Source organism: Aristolochia californica, unplaced genomic scaffold (assembly GCF_029961685.1).
Source record: "Aristolochia californica isolate CCGP_79_NKW_82.1479 unplaced genomic scaffold, dmAriCali1.0.hap1 SCAF_8, whole genome shotgun sequence".
Lineage (NCBI taxonomy): Eukaryota > Viridiplantae > Streptophyta > Magnoliopsida > Piperales > Aristolochiaceae > Aristolochia > Aristolochia californica.
In genome coordinates, this window is record NW_027182279.1 from 1,601,025 (window position 1) to 1,626,427 (window position 25,403).

The 25,403-nt window shown below is 38.3% G+C and overlaps 4 protein-coding genes across 4 annotated transcripts; 2 read left to right on the plus strand and 2 right to left on the minus strand.

Moving 5' to 3' along the window:
- Window positions 1-643: 643 nt before the first annotated feature.
- LOC137938849 (uncharacterized) lies at window positions 644-11,144 on the minus strand. The gene is made up of 13 exons (XM_068783917.1): window positions 10,761-11,144; window positions 7,115-8,219; window positions 6,805-7,020; window positions 6,450-6,679; window positions 5,730-5,804; window positions 4,862-4,933; window positions 4,565-4,663; window positions 4,401-4,472; window positions 4,084-4,198; window positions 3,750-3,818; window positions 3,221-3,578; window positions 1,391-1,508; window positions 644-1,295 (listed from the first exon to the last, which is right to left on the minus strand). The coding sequence occupies exons 1-13, from the start codon at window positions 10,896-10,898 to the stop codon at window positions 876-878; spliced, it is 3,087 nt and encodes a 1,028-aa protein (XP_068640018.1). The 5' UTR covers window positions 10,899-11,144; the 3' UTR covers window positions 644-875.
- Window positions 11,145-11,763: 619 nt separating this feature from the next.
- LOC137938884 (translocon-associated protein subunit alpha-like) lies at window positions 11,764-15,549 on the plus strand. The gene is made up of 8 exons (XM_068783978.1): window positions 11,764-11,982; window positions 13,070-13,231; window positions 13,336-13,386; window positions 13,600-13,688; window positions 14,163-14,240; window positions 14,382-14,585; window positions 14,999-15,070; window positions 15,257-15,549. The coding sequence occupies exons 1-8, from the start codon at window positions 11,925-11,927 to the stop codon at window positions 15,299-15,301; spliced, it is 759 nt and encodes a 252-aa protein (XP_068640079.1). The 5' UTR covers window positions 11,764-11,924; the 3' UTR covers window positions 15,302-15,549.
- Window positions 15,550-17,223: 1,674 nt separating this feature from the next.
- Window positions 17,224-19,222, plus strand: LOC137939480 (uncharacterized). The gene is made up of 4 exons (XM_068784755.1): window positions 17,224-17,730; window positions 17,881-17,943; window positions 18,063-18,137; window positions 18,483-19,222. Exons 1-4 carry the CDS (start codon window positions 17,245-17,247, stop codon window positions 18,891-18,893), a joined length of 1,035 nt encoding a protein of 344 aa, XP_068640856.1. The 5' UTR covers window positions 17,224-17,244; the 3' UTR covers window positions 18,894-19,222.
- A 2,699-nt stretch (window positions 19,223-21,921) lies between these two features.
- LOC137939571 (clavaminate synthase-like protein At3g21360) lies at window positions 21,922-23,390 on the minus strand. Its single transcript, XM_068784848.1, has 3 exons — window positions 22,973-23,390; window positions 22,643-22,896; window positions 21,922-22,439 (listed from the first exon to the last, which is right to left on the minus strand). The coding sequence occupies exons 1-3, from the start codon at window positions 23,330-23,332 to the stop codon at window positions 22,115-22,117; spliced, it is 939 nt and encodes a 312-aa protein (XP_068640949.1). The 5' UTR covers window positions 23,333-23,390; the 3' UTR covers window positions 21,922-22,114.
- Window positions 23,391-25,403: the final 2,013 nt, after the last annotated feature.

Sequence of the window (25,403 nt, forward strand, 5' to 3'; positions counted from 1 at the left end):
GGAAAAGATAAAGAAAGAAAATGAGAATTTAATAATTATTATTTTTAAAATTAATTAAAAAAATATTTTACTTTTTATTAATTTTTTAAAAAATAATAATGGTCATTTTTTTTCCCGGTAGTGCCCCCGACTCTATACTCATAATCCTTTGGCTTCGTAAAAAAAGTTGCTCGCAATGGAAATTTAGTAATTTAATTAATAAACAGGTAACAAGGGCATTTTAACTGTTTCATTATGTAAGAAAAAATATGAGTAGGCCGGGAAAAGAGTCGGTGTCCTCTTCTTTCTGGATTTCAAATATCTACAAAGCACGAACCCTTCTAATTCAACAGTGAATGCAGTTACACTAACTTCCGAATAATTACTCGATTAGATTTGAATTCTAATTCCAGACCTATTTCAAACATATTTACCCCTCTAAATAGTTCAAACCAAGAAAAAGTTTCTAGAGAATATTAATTCTAAAATTCCCTATTCGTTACATGTATGCAAGACGGGAGGGTTCAATATTGAAACTCACCGAATTAATGGAGGAGCACATCGAGCAAAGCAACTGGACCACCCAAGAAGAGAGATGGGAAAATAGCGACTGTGAGACCTTGATTCAAATGAAAAATCACCAATAATCAGGAATATCAATATATGACAGTCAAAAAATAGTATTATTTAATAGTTGCACATCAAATGAGCTTCAAAGAGAAAATTAAAAAGAAAAAAAAAAAAAGGAAGAAAAACACCCTGATGAATGTCAAACACCTGGAGAGAAAGAGAATTAGTTACAACAACCCGCAGTCCTAAACATAATACAATCTGGTTGCATCTCAAATCAGACATAGCACTTCACATACAAACCCGCTTTGGATGGAGCTCCTCCCTTAAAATGCACTCCAGTTATCAGAAGTCCGTCTTGGTGTTTGGTTGTCCAATGATTTGAACGGACCTGTTGAGCCAAATGGGTCTGAGTCATCAAACGATGTGAAGGCTCCTGAATCTCTTGTACTCCGGATAGAATCAAATCTTGCGAGGCTCTCACGAGGGGCGAACAAACCGCTGTCGTGCATGTTAAAGGAATCAAACCTCGAGAAATTATCAAATGAGTGATCCTCAGATGCCTGGCTGAACCGTGGAGGGGAGGAAGAGTTGAACAATGGGGTTCCTGGAACAGAATCAGCAAAAAAGCTTTTCTTCTGATAGACGCTCTCAGCACTAGGCGAGTCCATGGTTCTGATTGGGTTCAGACCAAAGTCACTGCCACCAAAGAAAGAATTGTCTCTGCTCCTATCAAAATCTGCATCCTGTTGGGAAGACAAAAATAAATGAATTAGCACACGTAACAGATTGATCTTTGCTGCTCCATGTAAGCATAAGCATGGGCATTGGTTCAAGTTACCTTCGAGCCAAAACCCCATATTGAATCAGCATCGTCATTGGCATCAAAGGTGGGACCCCATGAGTGGTCATCAGTAAATTTGTCCCCTGAGAGGGTTGACTCAGCAGCCCCATGATCACTGCAAAAGTGAATTCATAGATTTATTGAATGTTTCTGCTCGAATTCCTAAATTAACACTTAATATTAAATACAATTGGCATTCATGACATCTGCTTCAACCACAAAATAAAAAAAAAGGGCTCAATTTGTAAAAAGAAACTCCCTGTCCCTCTCTGAACTTGTACTCTTTTTTTTCCTTTTTCTTTTTGAAAGATTGAAAGCTTTATTAAGAGAAAACAAACAGATGCAACAAACAGCTAAGAGGGTCGAAGACGAGGAAAATGAAAAGAAAAAAAAAACCTGCATATAAACATGAATAGGAAAAGCTTTCTAAAGGATAACAAATACACACTGACACCAATGCTATAAGATGAATTTAAGATGCGATTTGAATATGGAATTAAGGACACCTTAAGAATAGCATACATCATATGTTAAAGAGACAGCAGAGTAACAGCCTAAATACAGAAAAAGCACAAGACTCCCAAAAAACAGAACAAAGAAACAGGTGCCTACCACTTAAATTTTTGAATCAGAACAAACACTTATTAAGACCTAACCCTGGAACAAATATAGAAACTTGTATCCCCTGACCCTAAGGGTATCTTTTTCATTTTTTTCAAACGTGCTTAACCCAGTTGATCCAAGTTATAATAACTTGTGTCTACTGGTTCATGCACCTGTGACCAACATTACTGGCTGCTCCAAGATTGACAGAAATTTTCACTTGTGGGAAGCATGACAGAGTAACCAACTCAGATCGAGGCCAATATCAGCTATTACAAGTCAGGCTGGGCCTGCATACTCTTCCAATCAATGGATTCTGACCCTAGTTCCTTGCGTGGAGGTAAGGTCCAAATAAAGATAAGCCAGAAGAGCCATAAGACATGGCAAAGAAGCAGAAACAAGACACTTGTACGTCCTACCTGCAAAATAAATCCTGGAACCAACCCCATGTTCCAAATTCCCTTTAGCATCCCGGCTGACCGGCCTGCCTCCACAAGGCCAACTGCTGCCCACCACAGCACCAGTTTTAACCTTTAACTTTTCCCACTTTTATAGATTATACTGAGTCCTATATATGAGCTTAAAAGGCGAACATACTTCCATATGCAGATGGGAAGCAGTGGATTAATACAACTTCTGTATTAACATAATTGCAACCAACTTCCGTATGCAGAGACCAAAAGGGATATAAATAATAAGGACATCAATTGAAGCAGTGGATTTCTTCAAAAAAACAAGGAGCTGAGACAAACTATTCAAGCAATCAAGTTGTGCATCTTTCCCATGTCTTCTTAAAAAACAAGTGGGGTGATTCTTAGTAAAATTTTGCTATATCTTGTGCAGATGTCTTATTTTTTCAAATGCTGCATATGTCTTTGTTAATCAGAAGAAAAATCAATACAAATTGGATTTTTAAAGAAAAACTGAATTTGATCAGACAATGCATGTTTGTAGAAAAAAATCAGTTTTTCTAACAGGGTACGGATGTAATATACGACAGATCAAATGTACTACTGGAGACAGATTTTGCAAAACTTGTCTTTGGCAAACCCCTCCAATATCTGTTGATCTTTGCTGCCCACTGTCATGAACAAGCCCAGCCCTTTCAAAAATGGATGCCAACTTATCTTTGAAGAAAGTGGAGAGCAACTTACACTCAGGAGCAAACCAGCACAAGATTAAAAAATTGTTAAAAAAGCAGAATAATACAAAGCAACCTCATACCTATGAGAATCTTTGCCACGGGGTGAAGCATCAATAGAAATGTCCTTTCCAAACCGTAATGGAGAAAAATCTTGAGATGGACTTTCCAAAGAGCTCCTCCCAGGAGGGGTGCCAGGTGGGCTTCTGGCAGACCCATCTTCACTTTGGGCATATGCTGATCCACTCTCTGGAACCCTCTCGACTGTACTCACAGGCTCAACCAAACGTGAAGGCTTCTCTGAGTTTCCATCAACAGTTGGGGAAGCATCAAAAAGCTCATCAGAAGAAACTTTCTCATTCCAAACGAGGTTAGATTTTGGTTTCGCAGGGGCAGCAATATTTGGCACATCAACAGTGAGCTCTTTAACAGTTACAAATCCTGAACATGGAAATGTGATCAATAGATAATGAATATACTGAATATCACACTTTTCAAAATCGAGATTTTACTTGTTTATCATGTTATTTTTCATGCTCCACCTCTTTCTATGTGTTATGCCCTCAAGTTCACCTCATAAAATCAGGTGATGAAGAGAACAATTCAACTTACCTTCATCCTCAAACTTGTCCCAATCTTCATCCCAATCAGCTGCGCCCTCTTGAATACCAGGTTGCCAACCTAAGCACAAAAGCATAAGAAAAAACAATGTAAACTGTGTCATATAAGATAGCATTAGACTGTAGTAAACGACTTTAGAAGATAACTGACAGAGAAAGCTTGGTTATTCAATCAAGAACATAAGAATACCAAAATGACAAGTACTGACCAGAACACAATATTGAAAAAATTCATTGAATGCATTTAGTTTATCATATCCAAGGCAGTTCAGCTCTTTTCAAATAAATCAATTACACCAGAAAGGGAAAAGTTATTGGAGGTGTACCAAATGGCAACTCCACAAGTGCAGCCGGTTTAACACGTAAACCATATTTCTTGCAACGTTCATTAAGGCCTTTCACAAGCTCCTCAAGGTCCGACTGAATCCTGTCAGCACGAACCTGGAGGTCACAGAAGTTCATTTTGAGTTAAGAGTCATGATGGATAACAGCAAAGGATAGCAACCCCTTTTTTTGAATAAAAATAATATTAGCATATGACTTCCGTTCTGAAACTAAAAACATATATGAAATTCTTAAATACATCAATCATAAGTTGGTTTTTGCTTTATGCAGTCACATGCCACCTAAGAATGGCACTTACCTGAAGCAAGCCATCAGCACTACCACCTTGCTCCATTTTAACAATTGCATTATATAACTCCATTTTCCTCTCCTGCAATGCAAATTCATTTAAATGAACTAGCAACAGCAGAAAAAATAGCCAAAAAATCTTTTTTTTCTGAAACACCACAAAAGAAAAGATACCTGAACATCACGAAAAGTAGCCTCTTCAATAGTCAACTTTGAAGCTACATCTCCAACCTGTTTATACTTCTCCTCATACTTCTTTGCAAGAGATTCAACCTGAATGCATGCGTTCATGAATTTTTTTCCCCAAAGAATAAGGCATGAAGTTTGACTATTATCAATTAATAGACAAATAGTTCCCATTTATAGAAACAAGGTTCCAGTAGAAAAGGTAAAAACTTTTCTTACTGATAGGTTACCTTTAGTTATAGGTTTCATGAAAAAGTAAAACATCAATGCATGGAAGAGTAATACCTCACGTCTATCGGCCAGCGCTCTCTCCGTGATCTCATTGAGTCGATTGTCACATCTACTCTTGTACAAAACCTGATACAAGCAGCATTGTTAAAACGACCAAATGTTTTATGGGAATCTATGGCTCATAAATCCTCCAAAGCACATGTTTTCATGTTGTAGCCAAATAGAAAGACTCTGACATTTAGCAAATAAGTGTTAACATGACTTTAAGCATATATTTAGACCACAGTCAAAGAAGAAATGAGGGGAAAAATTCAAAAGCTTGTTGGATTTAGCTTTAAAGGAATCTGAGTTCGTTTGCATCAATTCTATAAAGTAATGTTTCCCAAGATCCTATAAATATCAGAAACAGAAGAAGAGGAACAAAAGAGATACCAAAAATAACATAAGGTAAACTAGATTTATCACTTTTAGTCAATCAAATGGTGTCCAACATGCGGCCAAAGAGCATCAACATCACTTTCAGCACACTGTTAAACCAGTGTTCTTTCTTTTTCTTTTTCAATTCAACATATAGTTTTGTTTTTTAAGGAAAAACCCCAGTAGAAAAGGAACCAGAAACATAAAATGATTAAAATACCTTGCCGTAATTAACTTAAAAAGACACAATCTGCACATGCTACAAATTAACGACATAAAGAAAAATTTCACAGTTCTCATAAATAGCTGAGACAGATATCTGAGATACCAATCAGGAAAGACTTGATTACATTGTATTGAGAATAGGATCTTTAAGTACTGACGACAAGGGCTCTACAATAAATAACGCTAATTTTACTTTTTTACACAAGAGTAAAATGTTTCACATATTAATTCAAATAAAAGCATGATCATAATTACAATAGTGAAAATAGAAGTTACATACAAGTTCTTGCATCTTGGTGCGGTAGAATTCAATCTTCTCCTTTGAATCAAGAATCTCCTTCTCCAGTTCTCCTACCTTTCATAATTAGAAGGATTAAAATATGTTAGTGAAATTAAACCGAGAAATTTTTGCAACAAATGAAAAGCCAAAAACATAAAGAAACAAAACAGAAACTAGTCCACAAAGTCATGAATCTCATGAAAAATTTAAAAAACCAAAGGGCATCATTATAAATTATAACACAGTAAAACATAGTAATATATATAGTTTTTTTTTTTGAAATGATAGTTATATATATAGTTAAAAATAAATATATTTTAATTCTAAAAATATGTTCAATGAGAATAGTATAAGAAAAAGAGGAGCATAACAAGGGCTCTCAAAAGGAGGAAATGAAGAAAATATGATTATTACAGATGAAAGGAAGTATTGAGAATAGCAATGTGGAAAAGTAAATACTTCTAGGGACAAATTCTCTGACAATAAGGTGATGTTAGAGAAACACTGTTCCTTGTGATGGAATCAGCAAGTGGTTTGTAATTCTAAAGGCACAAACCACAAAACAGTCCAGACTTTGGAAAAGTCTACTGTCCTAAAAAATCTGAAGGACACCGCCCAGGGGAGAGATATAAATATGCCATTTCAGTAATCCAGATATGTTTATGCCTCCAGGGCACAGATGAGCACACAGAAGGAAAACTGAATGCTAAAAAACAGTACCTTCTTATCTGCATCAGTTGCGTCCTGGAGCTTAGAATTCAGTGAACTCTGTTCCTGACTACTAAGTTGATTCACAAGTTGCTTCTCCAGTGTTGGCATTCTTGACTTTGGCGGCATGGTCTGGGGCCTAACATCCGGCTGATGTGAGAGTTGCACTGGAACAGGTGGCCTTGTGGCATTTGTAGGTGCAACTGGTGGTCGTGCAGCAGACATTCCAGGTTGTGGAAATCCTAATAAGAAGAGCAAAAATCCAAAGAGAAACATAAACAGAAATGTAAAAAAAGAGGTGAAAATTAAATAGCAGATGAAAAATCCAACACAGAAAATTTTCAATTATCCAATCGCCTCAAAGTACCCGGACTTGGTCTCCATGCTGTGCCACCATAAGCTGGTGCTGCTTGAGTAGGAATGGGCAGCAACTGGTCAAACTTGACACTATCCGGAAGAACTACAGGAAGAGGACGCCCTTCTCTGAACCTTTCCATCAAATAGAGTGCGGTACAAAACTCTCTGAGTGACAACATACTATCATTATCTTGGTCAGAGAGATCCCAGACCTGCTTCAAGACCTCTGATCCATGCAGATTTTAACATAACATAGTAAGTATATAGCAGTTCAAAATACACTGTTCACACAAAATCACAAATTTTAACGATTAACATGCCTCTAGGAAGTCTCCAGCTCAGGAAAAGATTGCGTGCTTGTTCGCCAGTTATCTTCCCATCTCTATCTGTATCTACCTCCACAAAGACGTTAGTATACTTTGTAATATTTTGTGGTGTCATCCTTGGCCATGGAATCTGAGATTGACTGGAAGCAGGAGTTGAAGTGCCAACCGAAACGCCAGACATGTTCAACCCAGAAGTACTCTGAGTTGTGGCAGACAGGTTAGGTCTAACCCCTGACGAGGGACGCTGCATCTGGCTAGTACTTGTAGGGAGATTAACCATACTTGCAAAGGGGTCGGGTTGGCTTTGTTTAGCTGCTGGCTGGGGTGCAACAGAAGCAGGGACAATAGCAGATGAGTTTGGCATGCTACCTGAGAACGTTGGAGTGGGTGCAGCTTGCTTTGGTTGAGATGGAGTTGCAGAGAAAACATCTCCACCAAACCCATCTCCAGAGAGAACCAATGCTCTAGAGTCCTTAACTGGATCTTGCAGTTTTGGTGAAACCCCAGGTGTTACACCAGATGGAGTTGGCGGTCTAGGTGTGATGGACAGTATGGAACCTTGTGTTGACAAGTTAATACCTTCAGATACCATGGAAGGAGGCGAGATACCTCTATTAGGAATTTGAGAATTTGGCTGCCTTGAGCCAAGCCAATCAGGTGACACACTGGGTACATTAGAACTTGGACGCTGTGAACCAGAAATACTACCAGCCCCAGAGAGTCCCATACCAGGAGCTTGCATAGGCAGTGATGAAACACCTGCAGCAGCTTGAGGTGGTCTCATGATGTCAGGGGAGGGGGAAAATTGTTGAGTCATTCCTGCAGTTGGAGGTGCCTGCTGTCGGAAGCCAACGCTGTGAGCTGCAGTGGGTCCTGGTTGAGGGACAGTTTGTTGTACAGAATTCACAGGTACAGACCCTGGTACAGGATTTATCTGGGGTGGCGGAATTTTTGCTGCAGCTGGACCAAACAAGGCGGCCTTCACGATGTCTGGTGTTAATTCTCGCCCGCTTTGTGCAACAGTTACAAGTCTAAGTGCATTATGGAACTCTTGTCGACTAAGGAAACCAATTCTATTCTGATCAGCATGCATCCATATCTACAGAAAGGACACACATGTTTGGTAAATAATCCAAATAAATGCATTAATATTCCTTAGTTGAGTTTTAAAGAAAATGACAATATTTCTCCTAAAATGCTCCAGTTACATTATTCATTTACAGGGAGAAGCTGCATGTGTCCATAATGAACAACACTTAGTTTGAGTTTCGAAGAAAATCACAAAATTTCAAAGTGTCAACATCAAACTCTCCACACTCTCCACTTACATTATTCCACTGATCAACACTTGAATCACATGACATATTTCCACAAGGCATTTCACATGAGAAATAAGAACATCCAAAATCAACAAGTCATTTGAGCACCAAAGAGAAAAGTACATCAAAACTTATTCCTTTTAGGGACTTAAATGAGCACATAAAAGTGAATAAATGTTTATTTTCTTGGTTAAGAAGTTTTTGTCAGCAAGCTCTTGTTCATATCAACTCAAGAATTTTATAATGTAAAATGTTATGTTCTTGGCTATGAAGTTTTAGTCAGCAAGCTCTTGTTGGTATAAGTTTGAGAGTTCCATGACTCCGTCACAAACGTTTTTTTCATGATTGAGGCTGAAGTCTGGCACGTCAGTTCAAGGATAACACATTACTGTAAAATTAACTCATTGAAAAGGTTTTCATCACAGAGCAACTTCTCGTTCAATGTCAAGAAATTTTTCCTGACTGCATGAGCTTCTCGTTGACCTAAATGTTTGAAAGCCCAAATTTTTTTGTAACAAGACTATTAGACCAGCTGTCTCATAGAGCATTGCGGTTGTTAATGAAGGAGCAACCAAACCACAGGAAGACAAATCAAAAAATAAATGTTAACCGAAGAATCCTTTGGAGTCGCATCAACAACAGATAGCTCAATGTGTTCAATATACCTAATACTGCACCAATCAAAAGTATATTATCAATCAGCGGCATGCAAAAAGGGGAGGCAGAATATGACATGGAAGCTACTAGGGAACCTATGAAATAGGCTCACCAAGCAAAATCCTCACATATGATAGATTCAAAAAGAGAGGAATATGATAGGTATACTAAGATCCAACATAGTTTAGATAAAATGATGAGGATGATCCTCAACTGTTTTAAAGCTCACAATACAGCCATGCCACCCCAACCTTCTATGTATTCTTTCCACAACTAGTGAGTAAGGTATTATTCTACTAGTTGTTAGAGTAGATCTGCGCAAACCCCCACTTGTAAAATAAGGATGATAAACATCACCATCATTTTCATCAAAGCCTTTTTCCACTATGTGACTTAGACCTCATGTATCATTTGCTAACTCCATTTGTAGCCAGCTTTCTTCAAGTCTTTCCTCACTATTTCCATCTAAGTTATTTTTGGCCTCTTTTTATTTCTTTGAATAGTGAAGCTTTTCATCAAACATAGGAAAACATACAACAAGCCAACTTTTGGAAGTCTGATAGAATCAAACTCCATAATGAAGGAAATGAATTGATCCATGATAACAAGATATTGGAAATCAACCCCTTCCCTCACAAGCTTATGAGCATTTGATTTTTCAGAATTAGGGCACAACACCTAGTGATATTGATGGAACAGTCAATGTCTGAATTTCCTTAAACATGCTCCACAGAAGCCAAGAAGGCTCCTTATTTTTTCTTGCACCAACTAATCACAGCATTTAAATCTCCTTCCACAACTAGAGGTAGTAAAAACCTTCATGCTGTCTTTTTTAGGATATTGATAAACTTTTTTTTTAAAAGTCAGGCATGTGGAGAAGGGATCTATCTTCAGCCTCCAAGGACTCATGGTACCAACAGGTTAGAATGGGTAAGGTTAATGACACCCATGGTTTCAACGAAGGGTTCCATATCCAGCAGGTCCCCTTTTTAAAAGAAAGAATCACAAATCTAATAATTATGAAACAGAGTTTTCTAATAATGATTGAAAATGAAAATTGTTTCTGGATTTAAATGAGTCCCACTATCAACTCCTAAAATCAATCATCCGTCTGGTCAATACGACCAAAACCATATAGCAACCGGATATAATTTTGCCATTTTGCCATATAGCTGAAAGGTGATAACTGTCTCAACATTCCCCAAATTACGTTGTTCTTTCTGTTTTTCTCTACACATTCCTACTTCCTTATATACATCTTACGCTACAACAATGAGACTAGATCTGAGCTGATTTTTACAAACACACATTGACACGCACCAAATACAAAAGTGAATTTTATGGAATATGACAAAATAACAACAGAATTAAATTATTTCATGACTTTTTGAATCTTAGTATTCTATTGAGCCCGCAGTAAAAGAAAAAATGGAAAGAAAATCATCAGTTTTTGTTAAAACAAAAGTGACAAAATCATCGAAACTGGACACAACAAAAACCAATCAAGCGGCATCTAACAACTTTTTCAGCTGCAATATGCATTCATCCGAATAACCATGTAAGAGACAAATTAACAAAAAGTAACGATTCAAATGAATTATTCGCATGCCACAACTTGGAAAACATAAATATACAAAGCAACACGAATAGGTGCTATGTAACACCTGCGCAAGAACGTGGTTCGGTAAATTAGATCCCTGAAAAAACGCGACCGCTTCATGGCCGCTAATCCTCCCATCTCGATCCAAATCCGCTCTCTGAAAGTACACATCGAACGTGTCCATACTCGGTGGCCTTGCCATTCCGGCCAAAAATCAAACACAGTACGGAGAAATTCTCAGATCAGGGTACAGAATATTTGCTCAAGACCAAACTGTTTGAAAAAACAAACAAGGTAAAAATTACAGACAACACCGAGTACAAGATCTGGTTGACTGGAAGGGGAAAAATGAGGTTTCCAGGGATGGTTGAAAACAGGTGATCCGAGCCACTGCTCTGCTCCGACCGATTAACATCTCATGCCCAGTTTTTCTCTCGGTGGAGGGGAAAAGGACTGCAACAGAAGACGCAATACTGATTAACGATGAAACGAATGGACGAATATATCCCCATGGAATTTGGTGAATTACATGAAGGACCGTAGCCGCTGATCTCATTGAGGTACACGGCGTAATTTCATTTGCCCATGTTCGACGTGGACAAACAGCGCATCATCGTAAAAGCTGACAAAGGAAGTTCGGCATCACTATAGAATTTACAAATTTTAAAATAAAAAATATACGTCCAGCGAGGCAGCATCGAAAACCCGAGTTGGACTGGGTTGAACCGGACCGGTGCCACGTCAATTTAAAGAAGGGGAGGGGGTGACCCCCAAATATTGGTAAGGGAAGGACCCTACCCTCCTTGCCCAACTACTACCAAACGGGAGAGAGGCAGGGAAGGTTTGCAAGAAGTATAGCATTATGTTTTTTTAATAAAATCGATATTATTATGACATCATCTAGGTCAACCGCGACCAAACCCGATAAACATAGGTCAACCGCTACCAAACCCGATTACGCTATCTCTTAGTTAATATTTTATCTGGAGAGAAAATAAAATAAATATATTTCTCAAATTTTTAAATATTCAAGAATATTTTATTGGCCAAATCCAGTTCCGGTTCCGCTTCCTGGTGCTGTCAGTCGGAGTTAAGAAATTCAGGGAAACTGGTCTTTCCGCTGATAGGGGTTGGTTGTTCTGCGACTGAGAGTCCTTATTAGCACGCCCACGATTGATCTCTCGGTTCTTACGACGCATAGTTCTTCCGGTTAACGTGCACTTTCATCATGGCAATTAGGGTTTTCTTCCTCGCGCTTCTCCTCCTTGTCTCCCCTTCCTTCCAAGGTATCTCAATTCTCTCCCTGCGATGTTTCTTGTTTCTTCGTTGTTTTTTTATATAGATCTGCTAAAGATGTCCTTTTTATGGTCTTGATAGTGAGGATCTTAGATAATTCCTTGCCATCTAACGTTTTGTTGGATTTTGATGCTGTTTCGCCTCTGGTATGTTTTATTGAGAAGACTGTGGTCGTGCGTGTATTTGGGTCATATTGGTTTTGTTTGCATGGGATCGTTTCACTGCTGGTGATTGGATCAAGACTGGGTTTTTTTTGGGGGGGGTCGTGCATTGGCATAAAGTCAACGTATAAGCCTTTATTGTCCGATCAGCTTAGGAGATCTTGCTGATCTTAAGAAATTGCGCGTTCGTGGGCATATTTTTTTAATCTAAAATCGTTAGTTCACTCCATCCTTGATAAAAATTTCATATTTCCTTGGACCTATTTTTCCCTGATAGGATTTGATCCCCTGGATGTTGGTCCGAGACTCCTCACTTGAGCAACCATATAATCGTAGACATTTTAACTCTCTCCGTTGTAATGGGCCATCAAAAAGCCAAAATCTGGTGATATAACTATCCTGTTGATGCATTACCTCTAGAAACAAGTGCTAGTAGAAGTTCTATTCTTATGATATATTTTGGCGAGCTAGAATCCAATGTTTTTATGAGTTAGTTCTTACTTATTTATGGTTTTACTGTAACAGAAAACTGTTCTCTCGGATAATAGCGTGAAAATGCAATTTTACTTCACCTGACCTATTCATGACCCTAATGTAAACTTCTATTCATGGCCACTGTTTTGTTTGCCAATGTCACCAGTGAGCAACTGGCAGAGAAGCAGCTGTAGTTGGAAGGATGTGTCTCAATGGGGATGACATATTCTGCTGCAGACAGCAAATATGTGCCATGACTGCTATATTATCTTATTGTCCTATCTTCAGATAGTATTGAGCCTATGGAGAACTCTATTTTTGTATGCTTTTATTCAAGTAGTTTTGGTGCAACACCGTTTTATTTGCCTTTTCACCCTGCAATGCTGTGTAACATTTGTTTTCTCTCTCTTCAACCTTCTTGTTGACTAAATTTTATGGTCAGTTGTAAGGTGTCAATCAGACACTGATGCAGAAATAGCTGAAGCTGCTGAGGACAGTGGCCTAGGTATCGTGGGAGATGATGTTCAGGATTTTGGTGATGGTACTCTCACTTCAGCTCCTGGAATTGAAACGGTCTATGTTTTTCCAGAAAATCCTGGAAAATGTAAGTTTATGCATGTGATGGACCTACATTTTTAAGTTATGAAAGATCTCTCCAACTTCAAGTGTTGTGAATGACATTCATTTTGACAACTTCCTCGATTGCAGTGGTCAGAACTGGAGAAGAAACTCAACTTCTTGTTGGTTTGAGCAATGAAGGTAAGTGATTCTGCATATTTACGATGATTGTGCTGCATTTGGGATGCTTTGGCATTTGTTGTTGTTGGTTTGGAAATCTATTATTTTTCATCATTATAGATTTTTTTCCTTTCGTCATCATTGCTAGTCATTGGTTTATCATTTTGTTACTGTCACTTTGTGCTTTCACCATCTTCTGTTGTTCATTCTGTTTTCTGGATGAAAAAAATGCAGGTGATGCACCTGTTACTGTCCTTGCCATTAGATCCAGCCTTCATCTCCCTTTTGATCATCAAATGCTTGTCCAGAATCTTACTTTGCAGGTAATTCAATGTCTACTTTACCATCAACTGCGTTACTTTTGATCATTGGCTTGCAAGCTGGCTACGTTCATTATATTTATTTGTATGTTTCATTAAAAAGTTGGGTTGTAATGACATCTAATTAATATTCACTCAACCTCTATTTTTGCCTGCAAATTCAATTATTCGGTCTTTTGTGAACTTCAGACACCTGTTAAAATATTTCTGATATGGCGTTAGGGACATATTAAAACAGCCCCTCCTGTATTGTTGGTTCTGTGGCCCAATATTTGAGATTTAACAAAGTTAATCCTTATGAAGATCTGGTGCACTTTTTTATTTTGTTTTTCTGTTTATATCTTTTGACTTTTTTAATGCATCTTTGTATCATGAAAAAAAAGTATCTATACAACCTACATGGTCACAAAAATATACCATGGTCTATTGTCTCTTGCAAATATCGGTTGTAATAAATTCAATTATACTTTGATCCAGGAGTTCTACAATGCCTCAGTGCCTGTGTCTGCTCAAGCAACATTCCCTTATATTTTTGCGGTTAGCAAATTTTTGCAGGTATGAACATCTAACTCTATTATATGGACCACCTGCTCTGTAGGTTCTTAAATTTTTCCTTTCCTGTGCCCAGAGATTGATAAATATTGGGAGATTGTGGTAAGCTATCACCTCAAATTTCTATGTTTAATTGCTTTGCAGCCCGGCTCTTATGATCTTGTTGGTATGATTTTCTATGAGATAGACCAGCAACCATACCAGACTGTCTTCTACAATGGCACTGTTGAAGCTGTTGAGTCTGGTGGCTTCCTTTCTGGAGAATCTGTATTCCTCATTGCTCTTGGAGTTGCCCTCCTGGTGTTCCTTGGCTTCTGGGTGAATGGTCAGCTGCAACAACTTACCAAGGTCATATTTTCTGTCTCAATCCACGATTATATGTTTGATATGTGGCTTAACAACATGGACCTTTTAAAGGTTTTGTTACATTGCTAAATCTATGTCTATAATAGCTAGTTGACTTCAGAGGGCTGGACAAATTCTCCATTTAGGAAAATAATTTTAAAGATTCTCTGGATATTAAGATCCAAATTCCTGCCTGAATACATTATTTTTCTGTTAAAAGCACTACGTATTTGAATATTAGGTCTAGTTACCAAAACCAACCATACCAGTTGCAAGTCTATTTTCTATTTCCATCATCTGAAAGTTCAGGAAGTAATCGGACACTGAAAATGTGTGTTTTTGCCTACTTGTTGGCTCCTCTGTTTTTTTGCTTTCAAATACTGATTTAAAAGGCTGGTCAATTTTTATTTCTGTAGAAAACCAAAAAGACAGCAAAGGTGGAGATTGGGACTGCCACTACAGATTCTTCACTGGACGAATGGTTAGAGGCAAGTTCTTCCATTAAATTACCTTTGTTCATCATTTTTTTCACCTCCAATTTCTTCACTCCTTTTTATTTTCAGTTAAGTATAAACTGCTTGTTTACTCTAACAGCAAATAGTTTATTTGACGAGTAACGATTTAATGCTGGTATTCCACTGACATGATTGTTGACCAACGTTTGTGTTGGCCAGGGAACTTCCTTTGCCCAATCCAACAAGTCCAAGAAGAAGAAGTAAGCACTCTTGCTTATCTTCTTAACTGGCATTGCAGGATCTATGTTTCTTTCTCAAGCCATCTAACGCTTCAGGCTCAAATCCATGGGAGTCTGCATCCAAATTTGTAACTTATTCAAGAAGTAGGTTATGTTTTCTGGGATTCATAGAGTAGGCTTTAGAAGCAAGCAAAACTAAAAATACGGGAGAAACAATTTTGAGATTTTAGCTTTCAATTAGAACTCTAAATCAATAATTTTTTTGTGTCCTAACAGACCCTTCTGCTTCTGGCATTATTTCTTATTTCATTTGTTAGAATAAGCATCAGAGATTCAGTGCTATCAGCATAATACTGGATCCAAAAAAAAAAAAAAAAACAGCTTAATGTGCTGAGCAGATTCCAGTTTGCAAACTTGGTACTTTCAGATCTTATAATTTGGTGCAAGTGATTATTCTTCCCTCAGTTTCCCTTTTCTTATCTCACTCATGGATGTTCTTAATTTGCTGATGATCTTGAAGTGGAAAAGAGATTGCTGAAAACAAATTGAGATGGAAATGATGCTTTTCTTGTAAGTTAGCAGCTGGGAGGTTTGACCATGGTTTTTCAACTGAGTTTTGGGCCGATTTGAGTTAACTCAACCAAGTTGTGAGCTCGCTCATCGAATTGTGATTGCTTGTGTTTTTAGGATGAATTGGTAGGGCTATTGTGGGGTTTGAATTCAGTTTTTACTTGGATTCTGTTCGAGTTCAAACTTGGAATAAGGTTCATTAAATATAACAAATCGAATTAATTTTTTTTCAAACTTGGCTTGTCACCTTGTGAGCTTACATGTTAGCATAATTTTTTTTACTATTTATCTTAATTGTAGTCGTTGATTTACTGTGGTTGACGATTGCTCTTATTTTCCTTAACATCAAAGATAATCGATCATTTAGCCTTTTTGGGTCTCTCAAAATCTGATGGTCAATAAAATAAATAGTATTAATGGAGAAATTTCTCTTTTAAATGTATGTTGAGTTTGAACTCATTTAAAATTTTCAAACTCGAGTTCGAGTTTAATTTAAGGTTGGACGTTAGACTCATAAACTATTGCTCAATTTCATAAATTAATAAATTTTATAACAATTATCTATGTTGGATTATTCTCACCGACACTCTCCGTCCGATAATCCCTCACACCCAAACTTGTACAAATAACAAGTTCGAGAGCACGTATTAATCAAAATATGTCGACATCCTGCTCAATTACTATGTCAAAATTAAACCAAATTTCATCATAAAATGACGACAAATGTAACACTTTGTAACATAATATGTCATGTCATGTCATGTGTAACATATAAATATTGAGGTGTTCCAAACTTTATATTTCGTAACCCTTAGTGTAATACAGGGATGGGTGGATTTGAAATAGTTTCATATCGGATTTATATCTGATGCATGTGGTGTATCGGCCGGAACGGGAAGTACATATAAGTTTTAGGGTGTCTAGTACATACAAGAAAACCGATACGCCAACCACTGATCGTAGCCGTCTATTCCTTTATTTCAGTCTAACGGTGGATATGAGCCGTGTGCTGGTCGTCCCGCGCCTCCTCGGTCCAACGACGAGAAAAAGGAAAGCGTGGAAAAACAGCGGAGGAAATCTCAGAGAACCCACGGCAACATTAATACGTGGCCCGCGGGGTAAATTAGTAAATCTACCTTTTCACGCCATGTCTCCGGCATGTGAGAAAAAACAACACACGATAACGAACGGGTGAAGTAGATACGTGGTTGCCTATACCACAATAACTAATTCCAGTACACACTCATCCCTGCGCACCATTACCCGCGCTTCATTTCTCATAAAGATTAAAATACAGAGAGCCTCCCCGTTCTCACTCTCCACCATTATAAGGCATAAACCCTAAAGCATCTCCCCTCACCCTCCGGCTGACACGTGGCTCCACCACACGAACCTGCCATGGATTTCCAATTTAAGGGTCCCCACTCCTCTACTCCGGCCTTCTTCTCTTCCCTCCTCCAAATCCACTCTCCGCTCCTTTCCCTCTTCTGCGTCTTCGTCTCCCTCCTCCTTTCCCTCATCGTTTTGCCTCTTCCTAGCAATCCCTCTCGTTGTTTTCAGTATAGTAACCGAGGCATGAAGAACAGAGGAGACGAGCTTTTTCCCTCCGACGATGAGTTCGAAATCTCTGGGATCCTCCTCGAGCTCCCCGAACTGGTGGAGAGATCCCAAAATCGATTCTTTAACGTCAGGTGGGGGGCTAAAAGGAGGAGATCTGCGGAAGAAGACGGTCCGTCTCCGCAGCCGCTGACCTCCGCTAACAATGGCGGGGGGAAATCTCATTTAAAGGTCGAGGCGTCCAGTCCTGCTACTCCCCTCTGCTTCTCTCCCAGTGACACCGAGTGCAAATCCAGGCCCAGTAAACGAACTGCTTTTAAAAAGAAGGTAAGTGGGTTGCTTCAATTCTCACCTGTTCTTCTCATATTTGGTTTTCCGCTTGTTTCTGGTGGCGATCTGTTGCTTTTCCTTGTGGGTTTTGCAATCGCGATTTCGGTTTCTGTTTGGGTTGGATTTTGATGTTACGGTGTTGTTCAGACGATTAAGGAACTGATGGAGATGGTGAGAGAGTTGGGCGCTCAGCAAGAACAGCTGAAACTGGTAACTTTTCATTAATTTGGTTTCTTTATAAAAAGATTTTTTATATCTCTTCGAGATTTTCTCTTCTGCTGTCTCTGCTCTCCTTTGTAACCAGCGGTTTTTCTTCTCAAATTTATCAGGAAATCTCAAAGGTGATGAAATACAGAGACGGGCTGAGAGATGAGAATCTGCTGCTCAAATCCACACAACTCAAGGTACTACTTTTCACAGTTTTTCTTCGTCAAAACTCAACATTTTCTGCGACATGTAATTTTCATGTATTATTTTTTCTTCAAATTCGGGTCTTACCTCCTTGTTTCCTTGTCCGTTTACTTTTCTAATATTTTTTTTTTTTTCACCAAAACATTTACTGTTCTTCCACAGTTTGGCTCATTTCGTCTCCAAAAATACCCATAAATTCGTTCCATAAAATCTCAATTCCCCTGTGGGAAAGTTGCAGATTTTCTTCTGTATTGGAGAGTAAAATAAATGACTTTCAAGACATTTCAGACCAGAATTTCTATTCGGCATTCTGCAACTAAGTTTTGATCAATTTATAGATGAAACACCATTACGGTAATTTCCTCGATGGAAGGGTGGACGAAGACGAACAACCAACAACAACAACTCCAACCGCTCCGAAACTGGAACAACCTCCGCCGTCGACGACGCGGCAACTGGTCGAGAACCTCCATGCTCGCGAGGAGACGGCTTCGCGTGTGAACGTAACAAAGCAAAATTACTGTAAAATCGAACTCCCGTACGCGGTGATTCCCGATCTAAACTGCTCGGCGGTCGAGGAAGCCGCCGTCGGCTTCGACTTCTACAGCTACAATCTCGCGAGCAAGGCCGCCGCGGCGGCGCAGGCGAGGAAGCGGCGGCTAGAGATCCACCGAGTGAAGAACTCCGCCGCGTTCAAGTCGCAGCTGCAACAACAGCAACAACAACAGCTGCAGCACCGGTTGAGATGATAAGATGACGAAGACTGGGATCGAGATAAGATTTTGCAGCCTTGAGGGAGGGCTCTCTAATATTTTTATTTTTCAAAATTCTCTAATTTTTTTTTCTTTTTCGAAACGTGTTGTTTGGCTGGTGGATTTACGAAGATGCCATTGTGGGGTTGTTGACTTTGTCGGTCAACTGCTCTCTGGCGTGTGTGTACGAAGTACGCACGCGACGTGGGGCAAGGGACATAAATGTAATTAACGTGTTGTTCCCAACATCAATGTAATGAAGCCTATCTCACGTGTGGCACGTGTCTCTTGAATCTTGCAAGATGTCACGGAATCCAAACTCTCGTGATAGGACCAATCGTGTGAAGGGCCATGGGTTTAAATGATCTCGACATGATTTGTCACCTCCATGCTAGGGCAGGTTGGCATAGACTGATTTTTCCGACTCAAAACTGAGTCATTCAGAGTCAACCCGTGACTAGGCTCTTAATTCTTTGATCCCAAGAAAAGCTAGAATCTTTAACGAAGAATGAAAAATGATTTTCGTGTACATCACTAACATGAAGATCATTTTCGCATTTGGTGTTAGTGTTAACGACTTCATGTACACCGGAAAACAGTTTCCAGTGTTAGTACCCTAACATGAGAAAAACATAAAAAACAAGAGAATCTTTAAACCTTTACAGTGCATTTAATTACAACATAATCCTTAAACCCCAAATTAGGTAAAACAACCATTATTACTACACGAATAAGTTATTTAATGTATAATTAAATATACTAATATATTTATTAATTGAATTAGATATTTTATTGTACATTAATATGGTAATTACATGAGCCAATGAAATACCTACATGATTAATTATAAATAATAAATAAATAACATTATAAATAACAAAAACGAAAGTAATACGTTGAGTTATTAATTTATTAATAACATATAATATACTTAAACCTAAAAATGAATAATTTAAGAGAAAAAATTGATCGAATCATAACTTTAACACACTATATATTTGTACATAATATATTTTATGTATTATTAATTAATAATATATTATCAAAAAATTTAAAACTATTGGTTTAATTAACTATAGCAATCGGATAATTATGCCAAAAATAATTTATCAAATATTTATTTTAACAATATTTTAATTATGACTATTAAATCACTATCTTAATATAGTAATTGTAAAGTAAATATATTAAATAAATAAAATAAAATATTTTATATAAAAATAATTATTTTATAAATAAAAATGATAAATTAATAATTTTTATGAAGATAGTTTAATTTTTCCTAACTTTGGAAAAATTAAACCATTACCGTCTTCCTCAGCTGCGAGCCAGAGGGCAACGACGATGGCGACGGGGACGGGCTCGTAGGCAATGGCAACGGCGGCGGGCAACATCCACAGAGGGTTGCGGCAACACCGAGAGAGGGCTGCGGAACGAGAGAGGGTTGTGACAACACCGAGAGAGGGTTGTGGGAATGAAATAGCAGAGAGGGTGTGGGGCAGAGAGAGCCCCGAGAGAGAGCCCCGCTTGCCGAGAGAGAGCCCGCGCGAGAGTCATGTAGGTGATTATCAAAATCGGGCGGAAAGTTGATACATGAACTCTTGAGTCATGTATCTTCATGTACATGACATGAATTTCGGCGCTCCCTAACAACATCAGGACATGAACTGCGTAATGAAGATCATGTCCTGAGTCATGTGCACTAACCCCTTAAGGAAGAATGAAGAAGCTGCTTGCTTGCTTCCCCACTTTTATGTGTGTCACGTAACTTGTTTCCGTATCGGACTATTCAAAATCCGAAACATAACTTACCTTTTTTGTTACAAAAATTTAAATATGGTTATTGGGTGTTACATAATTAACGAAGATTTGTTATGCAAATTGTACTGTAGGAATTAATGTGTTCTGACATTGGCAATATGCCCACCCTTTGTTTTCGTTTAAATTTGAATTATCATTTCCTATTTATACTGTTAAATTGGGTCGAAAGTTTTATCCTAAAATGATTAGCATTATAAGAAACATTTTTCCAAGCTAACAAACTTAATATTTTTGTATCTACTAATCCATGTGGGACTATTTCTTAACACACCCCCTGACGTGTAGGTCCACTCTCTTTTGTGGCTCTACAAGTGGATAATTTAGATGGAGACCCACATAATAAGCGGTTTGCTATGATACCATGTTAAATTGGGTTTAAGGTATATCCCAAAATTTCAAGATTTTTGTATCCATTAATCCATGTGAGATTATTTCTTAACATATACCATTAATATTTAAGTATTGCTCTTTATTTTCTAATATCGAGTTTTTATTTGCTCAATACTAACTATTAAGACTTTAGTTACGGTTTTAAAGTCTCATGGGTTTTCTTTTTTTGGCACGAAGAATCAAATTTAAGTACAGGGCTTAGGGTTTAGGGTTTGTTTGTGCCAATAGAAAATTATAAGAAAAAAAAAAACCTAGCATAAAGTTTGTTCGAGTTCAATCTATTTTGAGACGAAAAAAGTTTTTGTTTGATTTTTCTTGATACTTTTAGCCTTTTAAGAAAATGTCGAAAGGGTTAAGAAATGAGTTTTCCATTAAACCATAGGAAAATCAAACCAAAAAAACATTAAAGTCGATTCTTGATGATGCATTTCTTACCTTAATTTTATTTTATTATTATTTATAATTCTTTTATTTTTATTTTCAGTATAAATACAAACACTATAATTAAATTTTCCATTATATTATAGTCATATAATATAATAGAAATTGCTCATTGGTAAAACATTAGCATAAAATTGAAGTTTATTTTATTAATAATAAAAAATTTAACATTCCATTTTTTATTTACTAATAGATTTTTTTTAAATTTTATTTTATTAATATTAATGACACTAGGCCTTATGTACAAATGGTCCTTCCAGGTATTAGAACAACCATTTGAACTCCAAATCTGTTATAACTCTCGATAATCTGTGTGATTCAATGATAATTTCGGTTGATTTGAACAACCCAAATTTGTTATAACTCTCGACAATCTGTGTGATTCAATGACAATTTCGGTTGATTTGAACCGCCCAAATCTGTTTTAATAGGTGTCTTTAGATTCCAAATAACACCCTTACCGCCACCTAGGCATATTAGGTGACATACATAGCAGCATAGGAAGTTTCTCTGCATTCACATTATCTACACATTTTTATGCCCTATAGGCCAAAGCGTGCTTCTCATTACTTGCACAGTGACACCAAGATCTGACGTGGAGGTTTCCCGGGCCTCCGAGCGTGCTGAACAGACCAATTATCGACCAACAGGACGTCGCCCTTTTGCCATTCAATATCCACTGAGATCTCGCCAAGTGTCTCCCTGTAAGCGTCGATGGCTTCGTGTGGGACCGGGTTCCCATCTCCAAGCTTAACGTCGCTGCCGTCGATGTTGTTGAACCAGAGCGTCTGCCCGTCGAGGGTCCGAATAACTTGGAGGGGTCCGAATAGGACCTCCGCATGGCCATCCTTTGTGATCTCAAATGATGAACACTCCATTTTCTCTAGAGCCCTAAGCCATTATTTATTTATTAGTAAATAATAATAAAATTGACATAAATTTTTTACCCCTTTTATTATTTTATTTTAATAATAATTGTAGTAAAATTCTATATATTTTTATATATTTCTGGTTTTTTTAAATTAATTTTAATACTTTTAATGTTTTCATAAATCTCTAAAAGGATTTTGATTGAATGAAGACTGAAGACTGACCGTTGCTTTGCCAAAGAAGGGTCGTCGGTTTCAAGAACTGACTTCCATGAAGTACCCATGATCAGATCCGTCGTGTTCTCCTTTGGATACTCCAGTTCGACCACTGTACCCACTTCCGCCACCCGATTCACGAACTCCGGCACCCGCCTCACCATCTCCCTGAACAGCACGTCGCTCCGTGCCAGAGCCGTCTCCCCACCTTCCCTCGGCGGCGTCAGACAGAAGAAGAAGATCTTCGACGGGATTTCCTTCATCTGCAACCACGGAAACAAGCTCACTCAGATCATTCAGTGAAGAAAATCCGGTTCTGGGTCCTTCGACGTTGATTACCAGCGACATTTCATGGTGAAATCTGATGAAAAGGTCGAGCGGCGCCTCGTTGGAAGTGTACACTCTCTCGTCGATCTTGAGCCGCGGGCTCCCGCCTAAATACGGCATCTCTTCCCACTCGAACGCCTCCACCACTCGGCGTAAATCGGAGGCCCCGGAGACGTCGAATCCCCGGAAGAGGATCGCCCCGTGCTTCCTCAGCAGCGAGGACAGGAGCGAACTATTCTTCGTCACCCCCTGCACCAGCGCGTCCGCACCAGACACGGCGGGGCTGACGGGGGAGAGAGTCTTCGGCAGCGCCACCCCGTGGAAGATCTTCTCGCCAGGGATAGTTGATTCTGCGAACGGTGAGTCGTTCATCTCTCCGGTGAGTCAGGACTGGAGAAGGTGGCGATTCTACATAAAGGCGATGGGTGGGTGGAGGGCTTGAGCTGTCACTCGTCAACGTCTCGTGCAGGCAGTGGACACCCGCCACCTTTGGTGCCTCGTGTCCCCCGCCCTTGGGAAACGCCGAGAAGCAGCTAGCTTGCATTTCCGTGATTCGCTTAGGTGTCGTACGGACATGAGATCATGAACCTGCCAATCATTTTGCAGCCGGATGAATAAGTTTTTTTTTATGGATTTGAAGCTGATGGAAGTCTTGAAATCCCACGTTGTCACCGAGTGGGCGAAGGATTTGGGGTGAGTCTAACTCGATATCGAAAACCCCACTACCGCATATGTAGACCGGAAGGGTCGTATAACCATGATTTGGAGTCATTAATCTCTCTTAGGTTTGTCTATTTTATAACTAAAATCACTAGAATTTCATGATACGTGTATAATCATTTTTACCCTTAGCAAAATTCTAATTTTGTAACCCTAGAAAATATAAATTTCCTCCGTATAATCTTTTCGTCTTTTTCCTGTCTTTAAATAAGGATTTTTCTTGTCACTAGGAAGATGAAAACAAAGAGGATAAGGACGGGGAAGAGGACAAGGATGGAGAAGAAGATAATCGGCTAGAAGAGGATGAATCCAAGGATGACCATAGATGTCACCTGTTCTCATAATACTATATACAATATTTTAGTTGATCTGTTTATTACAAAATCTCTACAATTTCTATTGTGTTTTATTCAACATTAGGTTTAATCATTTTAATTAACTATGTGGTTCGCTAACATGCCATCTAAAACACCTCATAGTTTTCTACCATAATCGTCGGGGCCACCACTCCTTACTTCCTCATAGGTAGAGTCATCTATCCGGCTAGGTAAAAGTAGGTCCTTTAGGTAATATTGTTATGTAATATTTGTTTCATTAGAAATGTTTTCGTGCATCTTATTTGTTTATATATTGTTGATTTTCAAGACTCCATGGATTAGCTTATGGAGAGAAAAAAAAAAGACGATATCTTGGGGAGAAAACATGAGGAAAAATGAGGTATGGACTTATGTCCTAACCCTCCCCCTTGAAGCTCTATAGATAGATGAGTAAAATTATAATATTATAATTATGCCCCTAAAACATAAACTAATTACATCAAAGCTACCTTTATGAGATGCCTTTTTATTTACTATTATACCACCAGTATTGAACGTGAGGGCCTTCTCCTTGGTATGTGGGCTTGAGCCCATTTTCTACCTCTTTTGGATGTGTGGGATTTGTCCTTGGTTTATGGGTTTGAGCTCATCTTCCACCTCTATTGGATGTGTGGACCTTCCTTGGTCCAATGGGCATGAGCCCATCTTCCAACATACATTATTGATATTGCTTGATTCTATACATGATGCTACACGAGAACTTTTGTGTATGTGAGGGCATGATATGAGTAGAGGTCTTGGCGTTAATGCGGCCATATGGTGGAATGGGGTTGGATAACTCTTTAGTTATGATCATCGACAATCATAATCGTTTGATTGACACAAATTGTAGAAAATTCTAAAACCTCTTACAACATATTTTGAGGTTCCAAACAAAGAATAAGTTGAAGAAATTTAAGGAATATAAGGATGAGGTAGCAACTCAAGCAATAGATATGAATTGGACTATGATGAGGTAGCAACCTTGGTATTGAGTGTTAGGATTGGTTATGAAAGAAGGATAGGTGTTGGTGCACCCCATCTTCCCACATAAGTTTAGGTTCACAATGTAGTGCTTCAATGAGGGCACCAAACTCACTCAAGATGAATGCATATCTATTGCTTTTCGACACTAAAATATTTTCTTTTCGACAATGTCTTTCTCATTATCCGCATAATGGAATGGTTTCTAATAATTCTTTTGTCGGAGAAATATAACAGGTGTAATTTATTGGTAAAACAAATGTTGGGAAATGTATTCACGGTGATTTTTTATTTTATTGAAAAAACAATTTTTTATAGTGACATTTGAATACTATAGTTGGTGTTGAGATCTCTATTTCAATAATAAAAAAATTCATGTATTT

What these genes read in the sequence shown, in the direction of transcription:
- LOC137938849 (XM_068783917.1), bottom strand. Translation starts at nt 10,898, where the DNA reads ATGGCAAGGCCACCGAGTATGGACACGTTCGATGTGTACTTTCAGAGA. An exon ending in CAACTGATGCAGATAAGAAG is followed by an intron (nt 5,805 to 6,449) that starts GTACTGTTTTTT and finishes TAATTATGAAAG; the next exon opens with GTAGGAGAACTGGAGAAGGA. An exon ending in TATGGGGTTTTGGCTCGAAG is followed by an intron (nt 1,296 to 1,390) that starts GTAACTTGAACC and finishes TCTTCCCAACAG; the next exon opens with GATGCAGATTTTGATAGGAG.
- LOC137938884 (XM_068783978.1), top strand. Translation starts at nt 11,925, where the DNA reads ATGGCAATTAGGGTTTTCTTCCTCGCGCTTCTCCTCCTTGTCTCCCCT. An exon ending in TGTTGGTTTGAGCAATGAAG is followed by an intron (nt 13,387 to 13,599) that starts GTAAGTGATTCT and finishes AAAAAAATGCAG; the next exon opens with GTGATGCACCTGTTACTGTC. An exon ending in AGCTGCAACAACTTACCAAG is followed by an intron (nt 14,586 to 14,998) that starts GTCATATTTTCT and finishes TTATTTCTGTAG; the next exon opens with AAAACCAAAAAGACAGCAAA.
- LOC137939480 (XM_068784755.1), top strand. Translation starts at nt 17,245, where the DNA reads ATGGATTTCCAATTTAAGGGTCCCCACTCCTCTACTCCGGCCTTCTTC. An exon ending in GAACTGCTTTTAAAAAGAAG is followed by an intron (nt 17,731 to 17,880) that starts GTAAGTGGGTTG and finishes GGTGTTGTTCAG; the next exon opens with ACGATTAAGGAACTGATGGA. An exon ending in AGCAAGAACAGCTGAAACTG is followed by an intron (nt 17,944 to 18,062) that starts GTAACTTTTCAT and finishes CAAATTTATCAG; the next exon opens with GAAATCTCAAAGGTGATGAA.
- LOC137939571 (XM_068784848.1), bottom strand. Translation starts at nt 23,332, where the DNA reads ATGAACGACTCACCGTTCGCAGAATCAACTATCCCTGGCGAGAAGATC. An exon ending in TTCACCATGAAATGTCGCTG is followed by an intron (nt 22,897 to 22,972) that starts GTAATCAACGTC and finishes CCGTGGTTGCAG; the next exon opens with ATGAAGGAAATCCCGTCGAA. An exon ending in CCTTCTTTGGCAAAGCAACG is followed by an intron (nt 22,440 to 22,642) that starts GTCAGTCTTCAG and finishes ATAATGGCTTAG; the next exon opens with GGCTCTAGAGAAAATGGAGT.